General features: G+C 46.7%; 1 protein-coding gene across 1 annotated transcript in view; it reads right to left on the minus strand.

Moving 5' to 3' along the window:
* The window catches only part of TTLL10 (tubulin tyrosine ligase like 10), a 269,052-nt gene that overhangs the window by 8,761 nt on the left and 241,444 nt on the right, over nucleotides 1–18,847 (minus strand). The window contains exon 10 of the mRNA XM_069241104.1: nucleotides 7,073–7,189. Within this exon, the coding sequence (XP_069097205.1) occupies nucleotides 7,073–7,189 (117 nt within the window). The remainder of the gene's footprint in view (nucleotides 1–7,072; nucleotides 7,190–18,847) is intronic.

The raw sequence follows: 18,847 nt of genomic DNA on the forward strand, positions 1-18,847 counted from the left end.
AGTTATTTACTAGCAGTGACACTATGCCCCTCTCCTTCTCGATAATTGTCTTTCTCCCGCTATGGACAGGTTTTCAGCTTTACTGTCCTTGTCCCTCTGTGAGATCAGGCAAGATTGGGCTCAGGTGCAGATGGGTCCAAAAGTTCTCAGTGTTTAGAGGATCAACTCAGTTCTATATCTCTTATTGTCCCTTTACACAATAACCCAAGGTGAGACGTTGGGCTCGCCTGCCTAACTCAGTCTCTTTCCCTCTGTGCAAGCTAATTTCCTTTTTTACCTGCGTTTGTTCATGGTGATCCAAGCAGTGCCTCCGGATGTGGGTTACACACCCACTCTCACAGCTTGATTCTTCTCCTGCTTTGGATGTCATGGCGTGGCCTAGTTTTTAGCCAAGGCTTGCAGGTCAAGTCTGGCGGTGAACGTGTGCATGAGAGCACCTGGCTTCCGCTGTGCTGGCCTTCAGAGCTACTTCATGTCACGTTTTGTGAAGGACATTACTGAGGTTTTCAGTAAGGCTTCTGATGACAATCGACCAATTTTCAGCAAAAGAGATAGAGAAATGAACAAACTCAAACCAACATGATGTCAGGAGGGGAAATTAGGAATAGCACGTTGAGAGAGAAGAAACACTTGAGTTCCTGGCTTTGTCTATGGAATGTTTGTGATAATGCTCACTACTCAGATGAAAAAAAGGCATCCGTTTGTAGTTGTGCTCACACAGGTAGAACAGCATCATTGTCTAGTAATGCAAGCACACACAGAGTAAATAAATATATTTGTGTTGTTATTGATATAGATACAGGGGAAGACCATTGACACATAAGGTTCAACTGATGTTCTAATTGAAAAGGATGATTACGAAAACAGGAAATACCCAGAGACCTTCCCAAAGCTCAGGAGCACCTTTGGGGCCCTATTGACATAGCATGGCTGATGGGTCAAGGAATACTGAAGAGAAGGTCCGATGCTGACCCAGGAGACATCATCCAGGAAAGTACTAACACGAGGAAGGAAACATGAGAGGCAAAGGAAGAACAAAACAAAGGTCCAGGAATTGCCAAATGGTGAAGACAATGAACAGATACCTTATAATTCAGAAAATTAAGGCAACATGTTTCTGCTCCTCTGCTTCTTGAATTGTCTAGAAGCACCTTTTCCATTTTCATGATTGTTTCATCATTTTCGCTTGACCTGGAAAGCTCTCCGCTTCTGTGTTAGTCCAAACCAGAACTCTCTGATCCATCACAAGCTCCATTTAACAAATCTCAGGTTTTTCACTTGTGCATTCACTGTTTCTGTATGATGTCCTAACATATGCCCCCTGGCTATTTGTTATTATCGGGTCACTGCACTGCAGGCTGGTGCTAGGTGATGGCGGTGGCACCCTCCAGGCTACGTTTCTTGAGAAGATGACTGTGTGGGTAGTTCAGCCTCTGGGCTGATAAGAATTCTCAGCTGTGGCAGTGAAGCTACAAACTCTTCCTTGTCTGCTTACTCTGGAGCACACTAGCCTACTTCTCCTGGACAGGTTCTCCTCCTGCACGGATAGGTACATTCCACCCTCTCTCAGTAAGCAGGTAGGATTTTAGGTTCTTTAGGTAAATCATCAGCTCCTATCAATACAAATGAGGTGGGAGAAGATCCTGTCTCCCTAGCCTAATCAACAAATGCTAAAGCTATCCTCAGACCAATTACCAGCAATTGTATGGACTGTTAATCCCCAGCAACTACTGCTGTTTTTTGCAAAATTTGGGTGCACGTGGTAAAGTTTTAAAAATATAGTTTTAGATGCTCACAGATATGATTCTCCTGGCATCCCCTTTCTCAACATGTGTGCCATCTACTTGGACCACTAAGGGTCCATGACTTTCATCAGGACGAGTAGAAAAAACACCCCATCCACTATATGACTGTTATCCTATCCCTAACCAGGCCAGTTACTCAGCTCTTCCAACAGAAAGTGTTAACTTCAGGTGATGTGCCTTCACCTCAGTGAGATAGGGTGTCAGACAGACACCAGCCCTGATTATACAGCATCTTTTCGAGTACTCTGCAGAACACTCCCTTACTTGATCAAGAAGAATTTAGAACTGCACTAAGGTGGGGTGTTTTGGATCCCATTTATAAACACATTTTCCAGGCATAGGATATGGATCCACTGTCTCATGCTTCAGAACTGATTTTGGTTGGTTCCCTTTAAAAAGGAATTTCCAGGCTGCTACCTAGGTCTAGCCTTTTATGTTATCTGCTCACACAGCAGATAACAATGAGGCTGGCATAAATTAGGAGTACCCACAAAAGAAGCAAAATTAAGAGGCATTAAGAGGCATATTTTAAGAGCCCCTAGTGCTACCTTAGCGCCTCCGTAGCGTAATTATTTTGACTCTAAGGAGGCGATAAAGTGGGATTTTCCCTGCCTTATTTACAAAGTGGTGCAATGTATGCATTGCACCACTTTGTAAACTCTTGCCCCACAATATGCCTGCGCCAGGCATATGTATGCAAGGTGGGCATTCCGTTAGAGGGGCCGAAAAAATGGCGCAAGGAAATCTAAGAGATTTTCTAGTGCCATTTTTTTCACTACTTTTAACGCCTGCTCAGAGTAGGCATTAAAAGGGGGCTTCTATTATTTATAAGGAGCCCATATGTACTCTGCAGGAGTAGCGCCAACATTTTGGAACTAGTCCTGCAGAGTATATCAATGGTGTCAAAAAAAATGATGCTATTGTCCCCTACCGTGCGCCATGGTGCACCGTATTTTAAATATGGCGCACACATGGTGCAATATGGGGCTCTAAGGGGCGCATGGAAAGTGGAGCTGTGCTAGGTGCAGCGCCACTTTTCATAAATCTGCCCCTAAGTGTTAGATCTCTGTGAGATAGGGTGTCAAACAGACACCAGCCCTGATTACACAGCATCTTTTAGAGTACTCTGCAGAACTCTTCCTTCTTTGATCAAGAAGAATTTAGAACTGCACCAAAGTGGGGTGTTTTGCATCCCATTTTTAAACACATTTTCCAGCCATGGGATGTGCATCCACTGTCTCATGCTTCAGAACGGATTTTGGTTGGTTCCCTTTAAAAAGGAATTTCTTGGGTGCTCCCTAGATACAGCCTTTTATGCAAAGTGATGGCTTACACAACAGATAACAATGGGGCTGGCTTAAGGTAGGAGTACCCACAAAAGGAGCAAAATTAAGTGTTAGATATCTGAACCTGTCTGTCTTTAGCCTTCCTGAAAAAATTGAGACATTACACTTCCACTCTCTGGGGAAGCTATCCTCATTCCTCGCACTCCTCCTTGTGTCATGTTACAACCAGTGGCATCCAAACTGGATCCTACTGACCTCAGTACCCAGTTTCTATCTCGATCTCTCCATTCCTTCTTCCCAGTCACTTTTTCTCCATCTATTTTTCCCTCCATCTCACGTACTAACATACATGTCCAGCTCACTGGCCATTCAACCTCTGAATGTGTACAAGGAATAACTATATTCTGAGTTTTACAAAACAGCATACCTTACCTGAGGAGGGTCAGTAGACTGCCCTCTCACTGACATAAAGAGAAAAAAGGTTTAGTCACACTATAAATCATAAGACACTATGGGGCATATTTACAAGCCCCTAGTGCCAATCATATTTTTGTGACGCTACGGTGGCACTGTACACTGCGCTGTATTTACAAGAGGGCGTTAAGCCACTTTTTGTGGCTTAACGCCACCTTATAAATATGGCCCCTTAACATGCAGCACTTTGAGTGTAAGGGGCGTGCAATGGGTGTTGCTGTGAATGTACTACTGCAACCCTCATTGCACTTTGATGCTGCCCCAGATTCACGAGATTACGTAAACCAGAAGCAGAGGCAAAATCTAACCGCACCCCAGGGGTGGCGTCAGCATGGCACAATGAGGAGAAATGCTTTCATTTCTTATTGTTTTTTGCTCTTTCTATGTGTTCTGCATTCTGAAGCACACTTAAAAGGTGCAACTCACCATTAAAGATTGTTCAGTTGACCCTTCCTGCCCAAAAACAATGTCCCATGTAACGCAGCCATCCTTGCACCGTGGTGCATCCCTGCCTTTTAGGAGTGATGCAGCGTGGCACTGCCAATTTTTGCGCAGTGGCCACGCTGTGCCACTTTATGTAAATATGCCTTTTTATGCTTCCACCATCACTTAATGTAATAAACAAAGGACAGGGACAGTAGGCCATTGTACTGTGAAGGCATGCTTAATGCATCCCTCCAGATAACAAGAAAAGGCCCTGGACCTCGCACTGTCATGGACAGGTAGAGGCCTCTACACCTCTAGATTAGTGCAATGTCAGTGCCCAAATAAAGGTCAGGATACCAGTTTCACATGCAGTCAGGCACTCAGAGCAGGGATACACATCTGTCTGCAGGATGCATTCCTGTCCCAAAAGTGTTAGCATGTATATGTGTTGCGCAAACAAGACAGTGCTTGTTGCAGTCCAAATTGGTGTGGCCTGGTAAGCAAAAAAAGATGGATTAAACCCAGATCTGTGACTGGGGGTGAATGTTTCATTTGTTCTGCATTCTGTCCATCATCTGTTTTTGTCCATCAACATAGTTTGCGCCACCTTGTAAATATGGCGCAATGATAGTGTCGGTTAGCATCACATTTGCGGCAAAGATGTTGCTGCAAATGTTCCGCTAAGGGGTGCAAGGGCCTTGTAAATTTGGACCTGTGTCTGTAACCCATTTACAGAAACCAGAGTAGTTATAAAAATATTTTTATGTAGGTTCTTTAAATATGTTAAAGCTATTTGAGTTTAATTAGTGAGGACTACATTTAGCCTCCAAGATTTGACCACATATCCCTAAACTCAGTATTCATTCTTGCAGGCACTTGATGTGAGTTTGGTTTTTGGAGTTCTCCAGTTACAAAATATTGAAATAATGTGGTGTAGAGTTTACCACTGCTCTGCCATTAAGTGTCTGATGTGATGTTAGATTAACAAAATAATATTTCCTATCCGTGACAGATGATAGTATAGGTGGTTCATGTATGGTAGAGTATCTATCTAAAACGCCCCCAGACTTCTTAACTTCTCCAACTAGGAGAAAGATGTCGCGAAAGTCAGGGGAAAGAAGTATGCTGTTAATTTAACACTGTCTGCAAATCAAATGTTAGTTTCAATCAGATGACAATCATCCATGATTGAATTTCATAATCAAATAGTTTATCATATTGGTTTGCCAACCAATCAATTTTTACCATAAATCTGTATATTATCAGCTCATGATTGATAATCCAGCCGCCATCACTGAATGACAGAAAGAAGTGCTTATAAAACTAGATGAGAGAGGCGACCCATTGTCGCATTTCACAACTCATTAAGTACCTGACGGCTAAGAGAAGCTGGCCTAAATTGCCATTGTTGCCCCCCCCCCAGAAAGGAGAAAAGCAATCACACTCGACTATTTAATCTAAAAATAGATGTTTAAGGCAATTAAGTAGTTCAAGTTGATACAAAGTCAAATGCACCAGACATGGCTGGCTTCTAAAACCAATGGGATTTAGGGATTACATTAATGGTAACTCCACTGTAAATTAATGTGGCTCCTGCCACAGCAAACCAATAGTATGCCCATCTCATTTAAATGTGGGCGAGCAGCTAAGATTCCTGTGGTTGTGCCTCAGCTGGCTTTAACATTTGAATTCTGTGAACTGCAGCATTCTCACCAAAGGCCCAGTGGTCAATGTAGTAGAGAAAGCCCAAGCTATGTAGGGTATTCCCATTGATGTACAATGTTCTTGTGGTGTTTGGGTCTGCCAAGAAAGGCCTGCACACAATGTAATGATGTAATGATACCCCTTACACGCACAAACACACTTGTGAGGGACTATACGCTTTTTATCCAAGCCACCCTGTCCTTGGAGGACTCTTTCAGAAGAACAAAAATGTTTGCCCACTATGGCCAAAACATTATGGTTCATTCTTGGCAAACTTGGCAAACCACCATCCATTGGATGCATAGAAGACAATGAGATCCCTTGCAGGCTTGCTGTGGCAGGTACAATACAACCTTTCTTTCATTCAAGGGTGATAAAATGACTACCACTGAGAAGTGTGGTTAATAATAATCATTAGTTAAGGCTCGAGATGTGTTCTATAGAGATTAAGGGACATATTTAAGAAAAGTGGCGCTTTAATGTGTGCAGCACCACATTTTTTGCGCCCTTTACCGCCCCCCCTACCGGCACCCTGTGTGCCCCATATTTAAAATACAGTGCACCATGGCGCAGGGTAGGGGGCAATAGCATCATTTTTCATGACGCTATTTATGTACTCTACTCCTGAAGAGTGCATAGGGACCCATTATAAATCTGAGCAGGCATTAAAAGTGCTGTACAAAATGACGCAAGGAAATCTGTTAGATTTCCTTGCACCATTTTTTCGGTCCCCCCCACTAACAGGGGAACGCCCTCTTTGCATACATTATGCATGGCACAGGCATAATGTAGCACAAAGGGTTACAAAGTAGTGCAATGCGTGCATTGCGCCACTTTGTAAATGTGGCGCAAGGATTTTGGCCTTGTTGGGCCACATTAGCGTTAAAAAAAAAGAGGTTTTTGCGTGCAAGGAGTGGGTGCGTGATGAAAGGTTGGAAAAATGGGGATTGATCAAGGTGAAAGGAACCAGATTGCCTGTGATAAACAAAAAAACAATAAATAGGGATCAGATAATGCTTGGTCCCAACCTGACATGAGCATATAGTGACAAATGGTGCATATATGAAGGCTGGGTTCCATCCTAGAATGATTATATAGATGTGACTAAAGCCCTGAGTAAGGCTGGATCCAACTATGGACCAAGAATACAGTATCTCAACATGAAACAGAAAAATTATGCGACTCATATTGTGCATGGGGTACAGGGACTGACGGGAGCTGCACATAGTTCCCACGAAATGCATTAAAAGGTTTTTTTAAGATGAAGCTCAATGTTACTGCATTAAAAAGTAGTAAAAAGTATTTCCAGTACTTCCAAAAGATAGAAAGAGTAGGAAAACTAAAATAAAATGAAAAATATGGGTTTTCAAATAATACCTTAAAGTCTTCATCGATCAAGAAGTCACAGCCAATGAGGTCAAAGAATCCCATCTTACATTCAAGCTTGTTCTTCACGGCTAGGAAGCAGTGGGTCATGATCTGCTGCATTCGCTTCTGCAGAGGACAGAAGGGGGGAATTAGAGGATGTCATAGTCATACAAGATTTCAGAGGTCGGGGTGGGGAAGAGCATCAAATAGGCACATAGAGGCAACACTATATAGGCACCACGAGTAATGGGTTCAATAGCAATTGACTAATTTTAACAAGGGGGCTATTAGGAGGCTTAGTCTGCCTGAACATATGGAAATAGATACATGACAAGCACATTCGGCAAGCAAACTAAGTAGAATAATTCAACAATTTGTGCATTACAAAAATAACAAGGCCATGCATTTAGTCATGAGACAACTCAACCAGACTGGGTAGTGGGTTAAAATGAACACTACAAAAGGCATGCAACTCAATCAAGGGAGACTATTTAACCAGCCCGCTCATCTGAACCAAATAGAACAACTTAACAGCCAAGGGCAACTGAGCTAAATAGGCAACTCAGCAGCCAAATATTTTAACCTAGTAAGGCAATTTAACCAACATGATCAAATTAACTAAAATGAATCCCAACTAGTGTGAGCAACAAAAGCGAACAAGACAACCCATCTAGTCTGGGTAACTCAATCACAAGGAACGGACCACTCTGCTTAGGCACCTGAACTAAGCATGCCAAGTCACCAGCATGGGTGATGAAAACAAAGGGGACTACCTATCCTGCCTGGCTAGCTGAGTCAAAGAAAACTGCCTAGGCATCTGCTAACCTGCCTAGGCATATGCGCCTCACAAAACAAACTGAGGGGCTTATTTAGAGTTTTGCAGGCAGAGTACTGCACCACAAACGTTGGAGAGTACCCTGTCTACCAAATTCACAGTTTGCCCGCTCACTCTCTTTAGAGTCAGGCAAGACAACGTTTCCACAGATAGAATCTCTGCTGGCTCCACTGGTGGAAACCTTAAATGGCCCTCAGGGCATAATTGGTCTAGGTAACTCAGACCATCACCCCTATAGAGTGAACGTTTCCAATGCATCTCTTTCCTATATGGGACAGTCAGGAAAATCATGCTTGTCTTAAACAGAAAAGTACAAAAATGACCCCACGTGCTGAGAGAACATTTCCAGCATTTCAAGGTCCTTCATTTTAGGTTTTTACAAACATGCGCCTACTGCCGGAGATTGTTCATGAGAAAAAAAACTATGTTCAGCAGCTGCAGGCCACTTAAGCTAAGGTGCAGTGCCTAAAGAACAAGTTACTTACCTTCAGTAACGAGGTATCTGGTAGAGACTCTATCTAGCTGCAGATTCCTTACCTTAGAATTCCCTGCCGTCAGCTTCGAATCCGGAATTGTTCTGCTGAGCAGTACCCTGTGCTCGCCGTTGGGCGTTGTCGTTCAGATCCGCGTGCGTCGACCAGCTCCGCGTGCGTCGTCAGCATCGTTGGAGCCATCTATGACATCACAGTTGTCCATATAGACGCCGTCTTGGCGCACGTACGTCAGTTCTTTTCCCACCACTTTCCACGCTAGAAGCGGAGAGTCATGGAAGAACCAACAGATATGGATTTTATCTCTTTATTTGACTGTTTGAAGTAAAAATTGTTACATGCCTTTAAGAAAGGCAAAAATGCCAAGATCAAATATATATATATATATATATTTGTGTAAAAATATCAGCAGAGCGGGGAGGCTTGGGTGGGTGTAAGGAATCTGCAACTGGATAGAGTCCAGATACCTCGTTACCAAAGGTAAGTAAATTGTTCATCTGATAGAGACTTCTAGCTGCAGCATCCTTACCTTAGAATAGATACCCAAGCTATAACCCCTGGCGGTGGGTCTGAAGGAGATTTTTACACTAGGAAGTCCTGCAAAACCGACCGGGCAAAATGCCCCTCTCTTCTCACCTGGCTATCCAGGCAGTAGTGTTTTGCAAACGTGTGCAAAGAAGTTCACGTTGCAGCCTGACAGATGTCCACCACCGGTACGCCACGTGCTAACGCAGTGGTAGCAGCTTTCCCGCTAGTAGAATGAGCTCTCAAGCCCTCAGGAGGCTGCTTCTTTGCCAAAGTGTAGCAGATCTTTATACAGAGAACGACCCAGCGTGAAATGGATAATTTCTGCACCCCGACCCTTCTTTGCACCAACGTACCCCACAAAGAGTTGGTCGTCCACCCGGAACTCTTTAGTGCGGTCAAGGTAGAACGATAACTGTCTTTTTGGATCCAGCCGATGGAGACACTCCTCTTCCTAAGAGGGATGCGGTGGTGCAAAGAAGGTGGGCAGGGTGATATTTTGATCCAGATGGATAGGGGTCACCACCTTGGGGAGGAAAGAGGCACGAGTTCTTAATACTACCTTGTCAGTATATATTGTGAAATACGGTGGCTTTGAAGATAAAGCCTGCAGCTCACTCTGCTGGCAGATGTAATTGCCACCAAAGAGGCTGTTTTAATAGTGAGCAGCCGGAGAGGATAGTTATGTAAGGGCTCGAAGGGAGCACACATAAGGAAGGTAAGAACCAGATTAAGATCCCACTGGGGCATAACGAAAGGCAAAGGCGGGAACAGATGTACAAGCCCTTTCAAAAACCTCTGTACTATAGGTGATTTAAACAGAGATGGTTGATCGGGCAACTATAGAAAAACCGATAAGGCTGCAAGATAGCCCTTGAGAGTCCCTAAGGAGGAACCCTGCTGGGCGAGAGACAATATAAACAAAAGGATGTTAGACAGAGAAGAAGGATCAATAGACCTTTCTATACAATATGAAACGAAACGTTTCCAACGGCAGGCGTAGATCGACTTAGTAGAGGGACGCCTGGCTGCCAGAATGACATCACACATCTCGGGAGGGAGATCATAAACCATCAACTGTCGCCGCTCAATCTCCACGCATGAAGGCGCAGAGTTGACAGGTTTGGGTGGAGAACCTTCCCCTGCTGCTGCGACAGAAGATCCTCCCAAAGAGGCAGCCTGATTGGTGGACCAATGCTCATTTTGAGAAGCTCCGGATACCAAACTCTCTGTGCCCAATCTGGAGCCACTAGGATTACTTGGGTCCGGTCATTCTTGATTTTCTTGAGAACTCTGGGCAGAAGTGGTATAAGCATAAAAGTGTACAGGAGGCCTGAACTCCACTCGCAGTGAAAAGCGTCGCCTAGCAATAGCCCCCTTGGAAACTCCAACACGCAAAACTGCTGACATTGTGCGTTCTCTACGGAGGCGAACAGAACTAACCAAGGCTCTCCCCACTGCTGAAAGAGTCCTTGCACCACGTACGGATGGATACACCATTCGTGATCCTCTAAGCATTTTCGGCTGAGCTCGTCTGCCCTGGCGTTCAGAGAACCTGCCAGGTGTTGAACCACCAGGGTCATGCCCAGATGTTCCAGCCATGTCCAGAGACGTAAAGCCTCTTGACAAAGGGTCCAAGACCCCATACCGCCCTGCTTGTTGCAGTACCACATTGCGGTAGTGTTGTCCGTGAACACCTGCACCACTTTGCCTTTCACAACAAGAAGAAATGCTTTTAATGCTAGCTGGACCGCCCGAAGCTCCAGCAAGTTGATGTGGAGCCCAGATTCCGCCGGAGACCAGTGACCTCTGATCTCCACCTCCCCCAGATGGCCGCCCCATCCCAGAAGTGACGCATCTGTCACTACTGTTAGATCTGGTTGGGGAAGGGAGAGGAGTCTGCCTTTGACCCAATCACAGTTCACTAACCACCACTGCAGATCTTTTGCAGTCCCCTCCGAGATCTGAACCACGTCGGTAAGATTTCCCTGATGCTGTGCCCATTGGAACTTCAGGTCCCACTGCAGAGCCCTCATACGCCATCTGGCATGCTTGACCAATAGGATGCACGAAGCCATGAGTCCCAACAGCCTCAGAGTCTTCTCACCAAAATCCAGGATAGAGGCCGAAACATCGGTATCATAACCTGAATATCCTGGACCCACTGTTCGGGAGGATAAGCCCGATACTGCACTGTGTCCAGAACAGCTCCAATGAAAGTGAGCTTCTGAGAGGGAGTCAGGTGTGACTTCGGCACATTTATAGTGAACCCCAGTGAATGCAGGAGGTCCACCGTAGTCTTGAGGTGGGTGACGAGAGCCTGGGGTGTAGAAGCCTTCAACAGCCAATCGTCTAGGTAGGGGAAGACTGAAATCTCTGACCTGCGCATATGAGCTGCCACCACCGCCATCACCTTTGTGAACACCCGAGGGGCACTGGTGAGACCGAAAGGATGCACGGTGAACTGAAAGTGCTCGTGGCCCACCATGAACCACAGGTAACGACTGTGGGCTGGCAGGATAGGAATGTGGAAATGCGCATCTTGCAAGTCCAACGCTACCATCCAGTCTCCTTGGTCTAGGGCAGACAAAACCTGAGCAAGAGTGAGCATCTTGAATTTCTCCTTATTGAGGAAGAGATTGACGTCCCTTAAATCCAAGATAGGGCGAAGGCCTTTGTTCTTTTTGGGAATCAGAAAGTAGCTGGAATAACAACCACTGTCCACTTCTGATATCGGGACTCTTTCTATGACTCCCTTGGCCAAGAGAGTCGTAACTTCCTCGCGGAGCAAAGCCAGATGGTCCTCCATCAGCCATTCCTTTGTCGAAGGGAAAGACTGGAAGGGAAGGGAGTAGCCCTTCCGTATGATCTGCAGGACCCACTTGTCCGTTGTGATGGAAAGCCAGTGAGGGAGATGAAAACGAATCTCTCTCCAACTGGACGGACGTGATCCTGCAGAACCATACTAGGAGGGCTTGGGTGCAGTGGAGGGTGGCTGTGTGGCGGCCGACCTCTGGCCAGACCCTCTGGGTCTGATGGTACCACGACCACGTCCTCTTCCGGGATGTTGTGAAGCCTGAGGACGGTGGCTGAACTGTGGCTGGCATGGTACCACGCCTCTTCCGAAGCCTCGAAAGGGGCGAAAGACAGACTGCTGTCGTGCTGGCGCTGAAAGGCCCAACAATCTGGCCGTAGCTCAAGAATTCTTGAACTCTCAAGCGCGGAGTCTGCCTTTTCGCCAAAAAGGCCAGTGCCATCAAAGGGCATGTCCATCAAGCTGGACTGGACATCCCCTGAGAAACCAGTAGAACGTAGCCAGGCGTGGCGACGTAGGGCCACTGACGATGAAATCGCTCTGCCCAGCGAGTCAGTCGTGTCCAAACCACACCGGATCGTAAACTTGGCTGCATCTCTCCCATCCTTGACAGCCTGGGTGAGAGTCTCCCGTACGCCCTCTGGGACCTGGGGCAGCACCTGTGCCACCGTATCACATAAAGTGTGGGAATAACGGCCCAATAGGCAAGAGGTGTTTACGGACCTCAATGCCAGGCTGGTGGAAGAAAACATCTTCTTCCCAAGCTGATCCAGCCTCTTGGATTCCCTATCCGGGGGAGCGGAAGGGAAGGCACCACGGGAAATAGAGGCTTGGACATCCAACCTCTCAGGAGTGGGGTACTGTGTCAGGAAACTAGGGTCGCTCGGAGCGGGTCTATGGCGGCGTTCGACCGTCCTATTCACAGGAGCCCCTGTGCTGGGTTTGGACCACATACCCAGAAGGACGTCTGTAAGAGCCTCATTGAAGAGCAACATCGGCTCTGATGTTGTCACCCTCGGCTGAAGCACTTCTGTTAGGATATTCGTCCTGACTGGCACCGTAGGCAAATCTAGGTCCAAGACCTCAGCTGCCCTATGCACTACCATAGCAAAAGGAGCACCCTCCTCCGTAGCCACATTAGGAGGAGAGAGCATACCAGTATCTGGAGATGTGTCCAGTCCACTGGCCTCCCCTAGATCCTCATACCAGTCCTGTTGTAATCCACATTCTAAAGGGTCCTCAGACCCCTCCCATTCCTCTCCTGCGTCTGGCTGATCTGAATAATGCTCAGACAATGATCTGGGCCGAATTGGCTCCGTCGAAGTCGGAGTCGACGACGTACGACGTCGCTCCGGCTTGGGATCATCCGGAATAAGGATGGGGCTGCCACCGGTGGACGCTGGTGGCAGAATCGTCGACGTTGGACCCGGCGCCGAAGGAGGTCGACTGTGAGGGATTGGCGCCAATATTGGATCCTGGGGTCCCCAACGGCGCTGAGGCCAAAGCCGCCAGTGTCGAATCCGAAGGGGCCCCTGCTAACCCCTCGGCCCGAAGACCCACCCGAGGGTGCAGCCTGCTCAAAAACGAGACGCATGGCCTCGTAAAATTCTTTTATTTGAGCGGGGGTCGATCTGGTCCCTAGAAAGGGGGGAAGACGCAGAGTCAACCCTGGGGACGGCTCCGCGGAACCACGCTCAGAAAGTCGACGTTCGCTAGAAGCTTTATCGGCCAGCGGGCATGGCGAAGACGAAGTCCGCTTGGACTTCTTCTTCTTCTTGTGCCTCTTACCTTTGGAAGACCTCGAATGCGAGGAAGAGGACTTGGGGCTCCGAGAGCGGTGCCGCAACCTCCTCCTACTGCGGGACCGTGACCTCAGCTGAGTCTCGCCGACCGAAGACGAGTGTCAGGCTGCAAGAAGCTTGAGGGATCTCTCCCTCAAGGCCTTCGGCGCCATGGCCCGACAGTCGGAGCACGAGGTGGAATCGTGGTCCTTCTCCAGGCACCAAAGACAAACACGGTGCGGGTCCGTAACCTACATGGTGCGATGACACGCACCACACAGCTTGAACCCTGTCTTTCTCGAAGACATAACTTCAAACAGTCAAAAAAGCCTCAACAAACCATCAAAGAAGGGTAGCTCTTTCCGGAACTGTGCTTAACCGGCACGGAAGGAAAAGAACTGACATATGCGCGCCGAGATGGCGTCTATATAGACAACCATGACATCATAGACGGCTCCAACGATGCTGATGACGCACGCGGAGCTGGTCGACGCATGCGCATCCGAACGACGACGCCCGACGGCACGCGTAGGGTACTGCTCAGCAGAAAAATTCCGGATTCAAAGCTGACGCCAGGGAATTCTAAGGTAAGGAAGCTGCAGCTAGAAGCCTCTATCAGATAAGTACCTGCTGCGGTGGTGAGCCATCTAAAAGCAGATGGATCTCGGTCTGCCTTGCAGCAATCCTGAAATATGGAGGTCAATCTTCCACAAAGTACTTTCACGCCCCCTGATCCTGGTTAGATGCCTGAGCCTGGATAGTGTCAATGTGCTACCACTCTATCTGGTGAGAAATTAACGTTTTGGGGAATACCTCTCCCTCCGCTATAAACAACTTGCATAATGCAATCTCCATTCAAACAACCACACAAACAAACACACACAATTACAAGGTACTGGCATATCAGTCCAGAAATAGGTGCATAGATTCACACATGTGCCCTTGTAAGTCCAATAGAGCAGATATCTACTAACAAAGGTACACACATCTAGATACAGGCACATCAATGTATCACATTTGAACCTTAATACACAGAGACAGCCACATAAGAACAAAAGGACACCAAAACAGAGAGACAATGTACAAACACATTGGCACACTAATAAAGGTGTCTATGTACAGATGCACTTTAATCACAAGTAGGTGAATTGACACACATTTATAAATACATACGAAAGACACACACTGTCTCTCTCACATATGAAAAGGTAAAAAGAGACCCTCTAAACGTAAAGAGTTAGCAAATAAACATTTAAACATGGCAATTCAACCCTAACAGTTTTAGAGATACACATGCATACTGATAAAACTGGCCTACTATGTAGGTAAAGCATACATACATTCATACAAATACCAACAACACAGACACATTGAATACAAATACATACAGACACACACTTGTAAATACATAGCAAACTTAGTTTTCAGTCAGAATGGCCGCCTCATTTCAGAAAAACATTTGAAGTCATGAATGTGTTTTTTTTATTGGTCAAGATGGCGGCTGCGTGAGGCGGCACTCAGCGCTCTCCCACTCATGCTCCGGTCCTCAGACCCGGTCTTCGGTATATGTGATTAACTCCTGCACTTGTCTCACTCCAGTACTTTATATTGTCCAAGTATTGCCCCGCATGTGGTATTTAAAACAAAAGGCACAGTGCAACACTTATCAGTGGACGTAACTTGGCCGCTTTTATTGACAAGGACAATCGTGTGATTGCCCGTAAGTTTTAAAATTCAGTTGATTCAGCGAGCATTAATTTCACAGCAAATTAAATCATAATTCTGTACATACAATCATGCCACTTAGTTTGGTAGTATCATAAATCAAGAGCACTCAATTAAAAATGAATTAAAAATTAGAAATACAGAAATAGCAGTGACAGATCGGCCTTTGAGTCCTGCCTCTGTTTGTCATGTCTATTTGACCCATTATGTCTGTAGGCAATCCCACATTTCGGTTTGGAGGGGGCTCAGTCCATAGTGTTAGTTTTACCACGTTTCTCCAAGGGGGTACCCTTTAATTTTTTTAATTAGGCCCAACTCACTACCTTTCGTGTGCCTGTGCCCTGCCATCCGTCCTGGCGGGTCTGGGCTGCGAGTGCTGTGTTCCGCTTACTCCCCTTAGCTGGCCTCCTTTCACCCTGCCGTAAGGCATCCCTAGGTGTGTGGCCTTCCATTTGCACACCGCATTACTAGGTGTGCTTACCATCCATTTTGGTAAAACTTCCTTTAATTTCCGCTTGCCCCTTCTGTCTGTCCGGCATTGCGACTAGATGCTTTGCTGTTGGGGTGGGAAGTGATTTTCTTTGATTCTTTTTGCGTGATGTCCTGAGTCATCTGCATGTCCCTCCCAAGGACAGTGTGCTCCTTTCATCCCCCCTCTTACCCTTTACCGGTGTCCCCTTGGACGTTCTGTTTCCACCATGCTTGTAGTCTAGAAATGAAGGAGTGCCCAACCAGCCATACTGTCCTGGGTGGCGCATCTGTCAATATAATCAGAGACAATTTCCTTCTATATCAAACGCGGTCGTATGTAACTTTTGTATGCTTTGGATCGACACCTACCAACCGCTTTAATGGCGTTTTCTTCTAACCCAAACTCTGCTGCTGTTGTAGCTGCCCGATGCGGAAAGAGTGGGAACCAAACCCTGCTGATGCCATGCCTCCTTGCCTTAATGCTTTGCGCAAGACTGCAGAGAACTGGAATCTGCTCAACCATTCCCCATTGCTGTGCACAAATAGAGGGCACGGAGATCTGAGGCGTGTAGTCAGGTAATCTTTTAGACTGCAGACCAGGCATTACTTTGTTTGTTTTTTGCAGCTCAGCTCAATCCACGTGTCCCTGCCTTGCTGGTCTGTTTTTGACCTCCTCAGTAAAAAACGCACCCTGTCTGACTCTGGTATGCAATCCTCGGCCTGGAGGCAACTGCCTCCACCCATTCTCTTCGCTGCAGCTACTATCTCGCTTACACGAAAAGCCCCAAAGAAAGCTGTGGAAAAAACTGCTCTGAATAAGCCCCACTCATACAGGTTGTCTGCCACTGTCTCCAGTGCATCTATCAGTAGAATCAGATTCTTAAAATCTATGGGATGTCTGTTGTCCTGTCTTGGTCTCTTGAGCCGTTTCCAGCTCTTCATAGCTGTTCTAATGTAGTGTGAGGCTGTGGGATCTGTGCCCGTCTGTATCTTTGAGAAATGGGCCACTGTTGCCAGGTGGGCTTGCGCCCAAGACTTCGTTCTCCCCTGCTGGTAGGCCCATTTGATGAAACGTTGCACTGCCGGTCTGGTCACCACCGGGTCCTTAAGTGACTTGAGTCCCCCTATTTCCATCAGTGACCTGGCATATTTGGAGTACCTCCTATGTGTCTCTGACTTGAGTGCATTGTGAACTAATACTGACAAGTCCGCTCTGCCAGTTCCCACAGACTTTCCGGAAAAGGTGTCATCGTGCTGCTCGCCTCCAGGGCTAGCTTCCTGAATCTGTCCATCTGGAAACGAGAGAGAGCATCTGCCCATGAGTTTTTTTATGCCCTGCATGTGTATGCTGACCAATCGCCTCTAAAGCCTCAACGTGTCAGGGCAGGATGCTGACCCCTCGTTTATGGCTAGCACCACACCTAGGTTGTCTGACCATATTGTTAGCTTCATGTTCTGAAGGTTGTCCTTCCATACTGTCATTGCTGCTACTATGGGAAACAGCTCCAAAAATGTGATGTTTCTGGTGATCCCCAACCTGTGCCACCTGTCTGGCCATTTGCCTGTGCACCACTCCTTTCCCAACAGCGCCCCTAAGCCACTGCCGCCAGCGGCGTCTGTGAACAGTGCTATCTCCATGGCTGATATACAGCCTTCTCTCCAAATGAGCAGATCGTTGAATTGGTCCAGGAAGGAGTCCCACATGGCCAAATCGCTTTTTACTCCTGATCCCAGCCTGACATGGTGGTGTTTCTCGTACAGACCTGATGTCAATCTGCATAGCCGCTTCGCAAAAACTCGCCCGCTGGCATAGCCCTGGTTGCGAAATTCAGTTTTCCAACCATCCTCTGCAGCTCCCCCAGGGTTGCTTTCTGTTTCCCTTGCAAGGACTTGATCTCTTCCCTTAGTTCTGCCACCTTGTCTCCCGGGATTCTTGAAGTTCCCGCGACCAAATGTAATTCAATGCCCAAGAAAACTAGTGATGTTGCTGGGCTAACTGTTTTATCTGCTGCCAGGGGGACACCTAATTCTTCTGGCAGTTTTTTAAAAGACCCCAGTAGGCTGGCGCATTCACCTGTGCCTGTTTTTCCCACAAATAGTAAATCATCTAGGTAGTGCATTTTCCCACCAGCTGGATGTTTTTTATGCAATTCCCATTTCAAAAATGTACTAAACTGTTCGAAATATGCACACGCGGTAGAGCAGCCCATGGGCATTGCTTTGTCAACGTAAACTTTGTTGTTGTGTTGAAAACCTAATAGGTAAAAACTGTCTGGGCCTGTCTGGGCCTGTCAGCCTTTGCCGACTTGATCATATAAATGGCGCCTTCCACAGTGGCGTAACCTACGAAGCATGATTCTGTAGGGATGTTGTAATTTACTGATGTACCTTCTGGGAAGGAGAAATGGTGTATGAGCCTGTATTTCCCAGCCTCTTTTTTTGGGTACCACGCCCACTGGTGAAAGAATCAAATCTTTTGGGGGTGGGGAGGGCAGCGGACCTTCAATATAACCTAACCTCAAATCCTTTTCAATTTTTTGCTGGACTACATCTGGGTGTTCCGTGGCTGATTTTAGGCTTTTGCCATTGCCCCCCACTATTTGTCCTCTTACTGGAATTCTGAAACCTTCCTCAAATCCCTTCACTAATAGTTCTGCTTCCTTTCTGTTGTAATACTCATTGGCTAGCTTTCTCAGAAATTGTGTGTTAATAGATGATCTGGCTAGTTTGTAATTTCTCTAGCTACCCGACTGCACCTGTGGTGAAAAAACATTCTCAATGTTTCTTTTTCTTTTCTTTCTTGTCTGATCAGTGTCTTCTTTTCCTGCACGCTGATGCTGGGTGCTCCTCCCGCATGATGAGCAGCTGTGCCTCAACTTGCAGCTCTGTCCCCAAGTGCAATCATCTGTTTCAAATTTCCAGCAGATTGCCTGCGTTTCCTTCTCTCCTTGACCCTTACCACTGTGCCAAGGCTTATCTCTATGAAATGAATTGAGCTTCTCGTGCTTTGAGGTGTGTATTCTGAAAGGGCTGGTCCCCCCTCCCAGCCCAGGATCTAACCTCTTTTGCCATCATCTTGTGTATGTAGCTAGGCACGTCCTCCTCGTTCCATTCCGTTTCTGGGTGGGCCTGCATTTTTAC

This window comes from Pleurodeles waltl, chromosome 6 (assembly GCF_031143425.1).
Source record: "Pleurodeles waltl isolate 20211129_DDA chromosome 6, aPleWal1.hap1.20221129, whole genome shotgun sequence".
Classification (NCBI taxonomy): Eukaryota; Metazoa; Chordata; class Amphibia; order Caudata; family Salamandridae; genus Pleurodeles; species Pleurodeles waltl.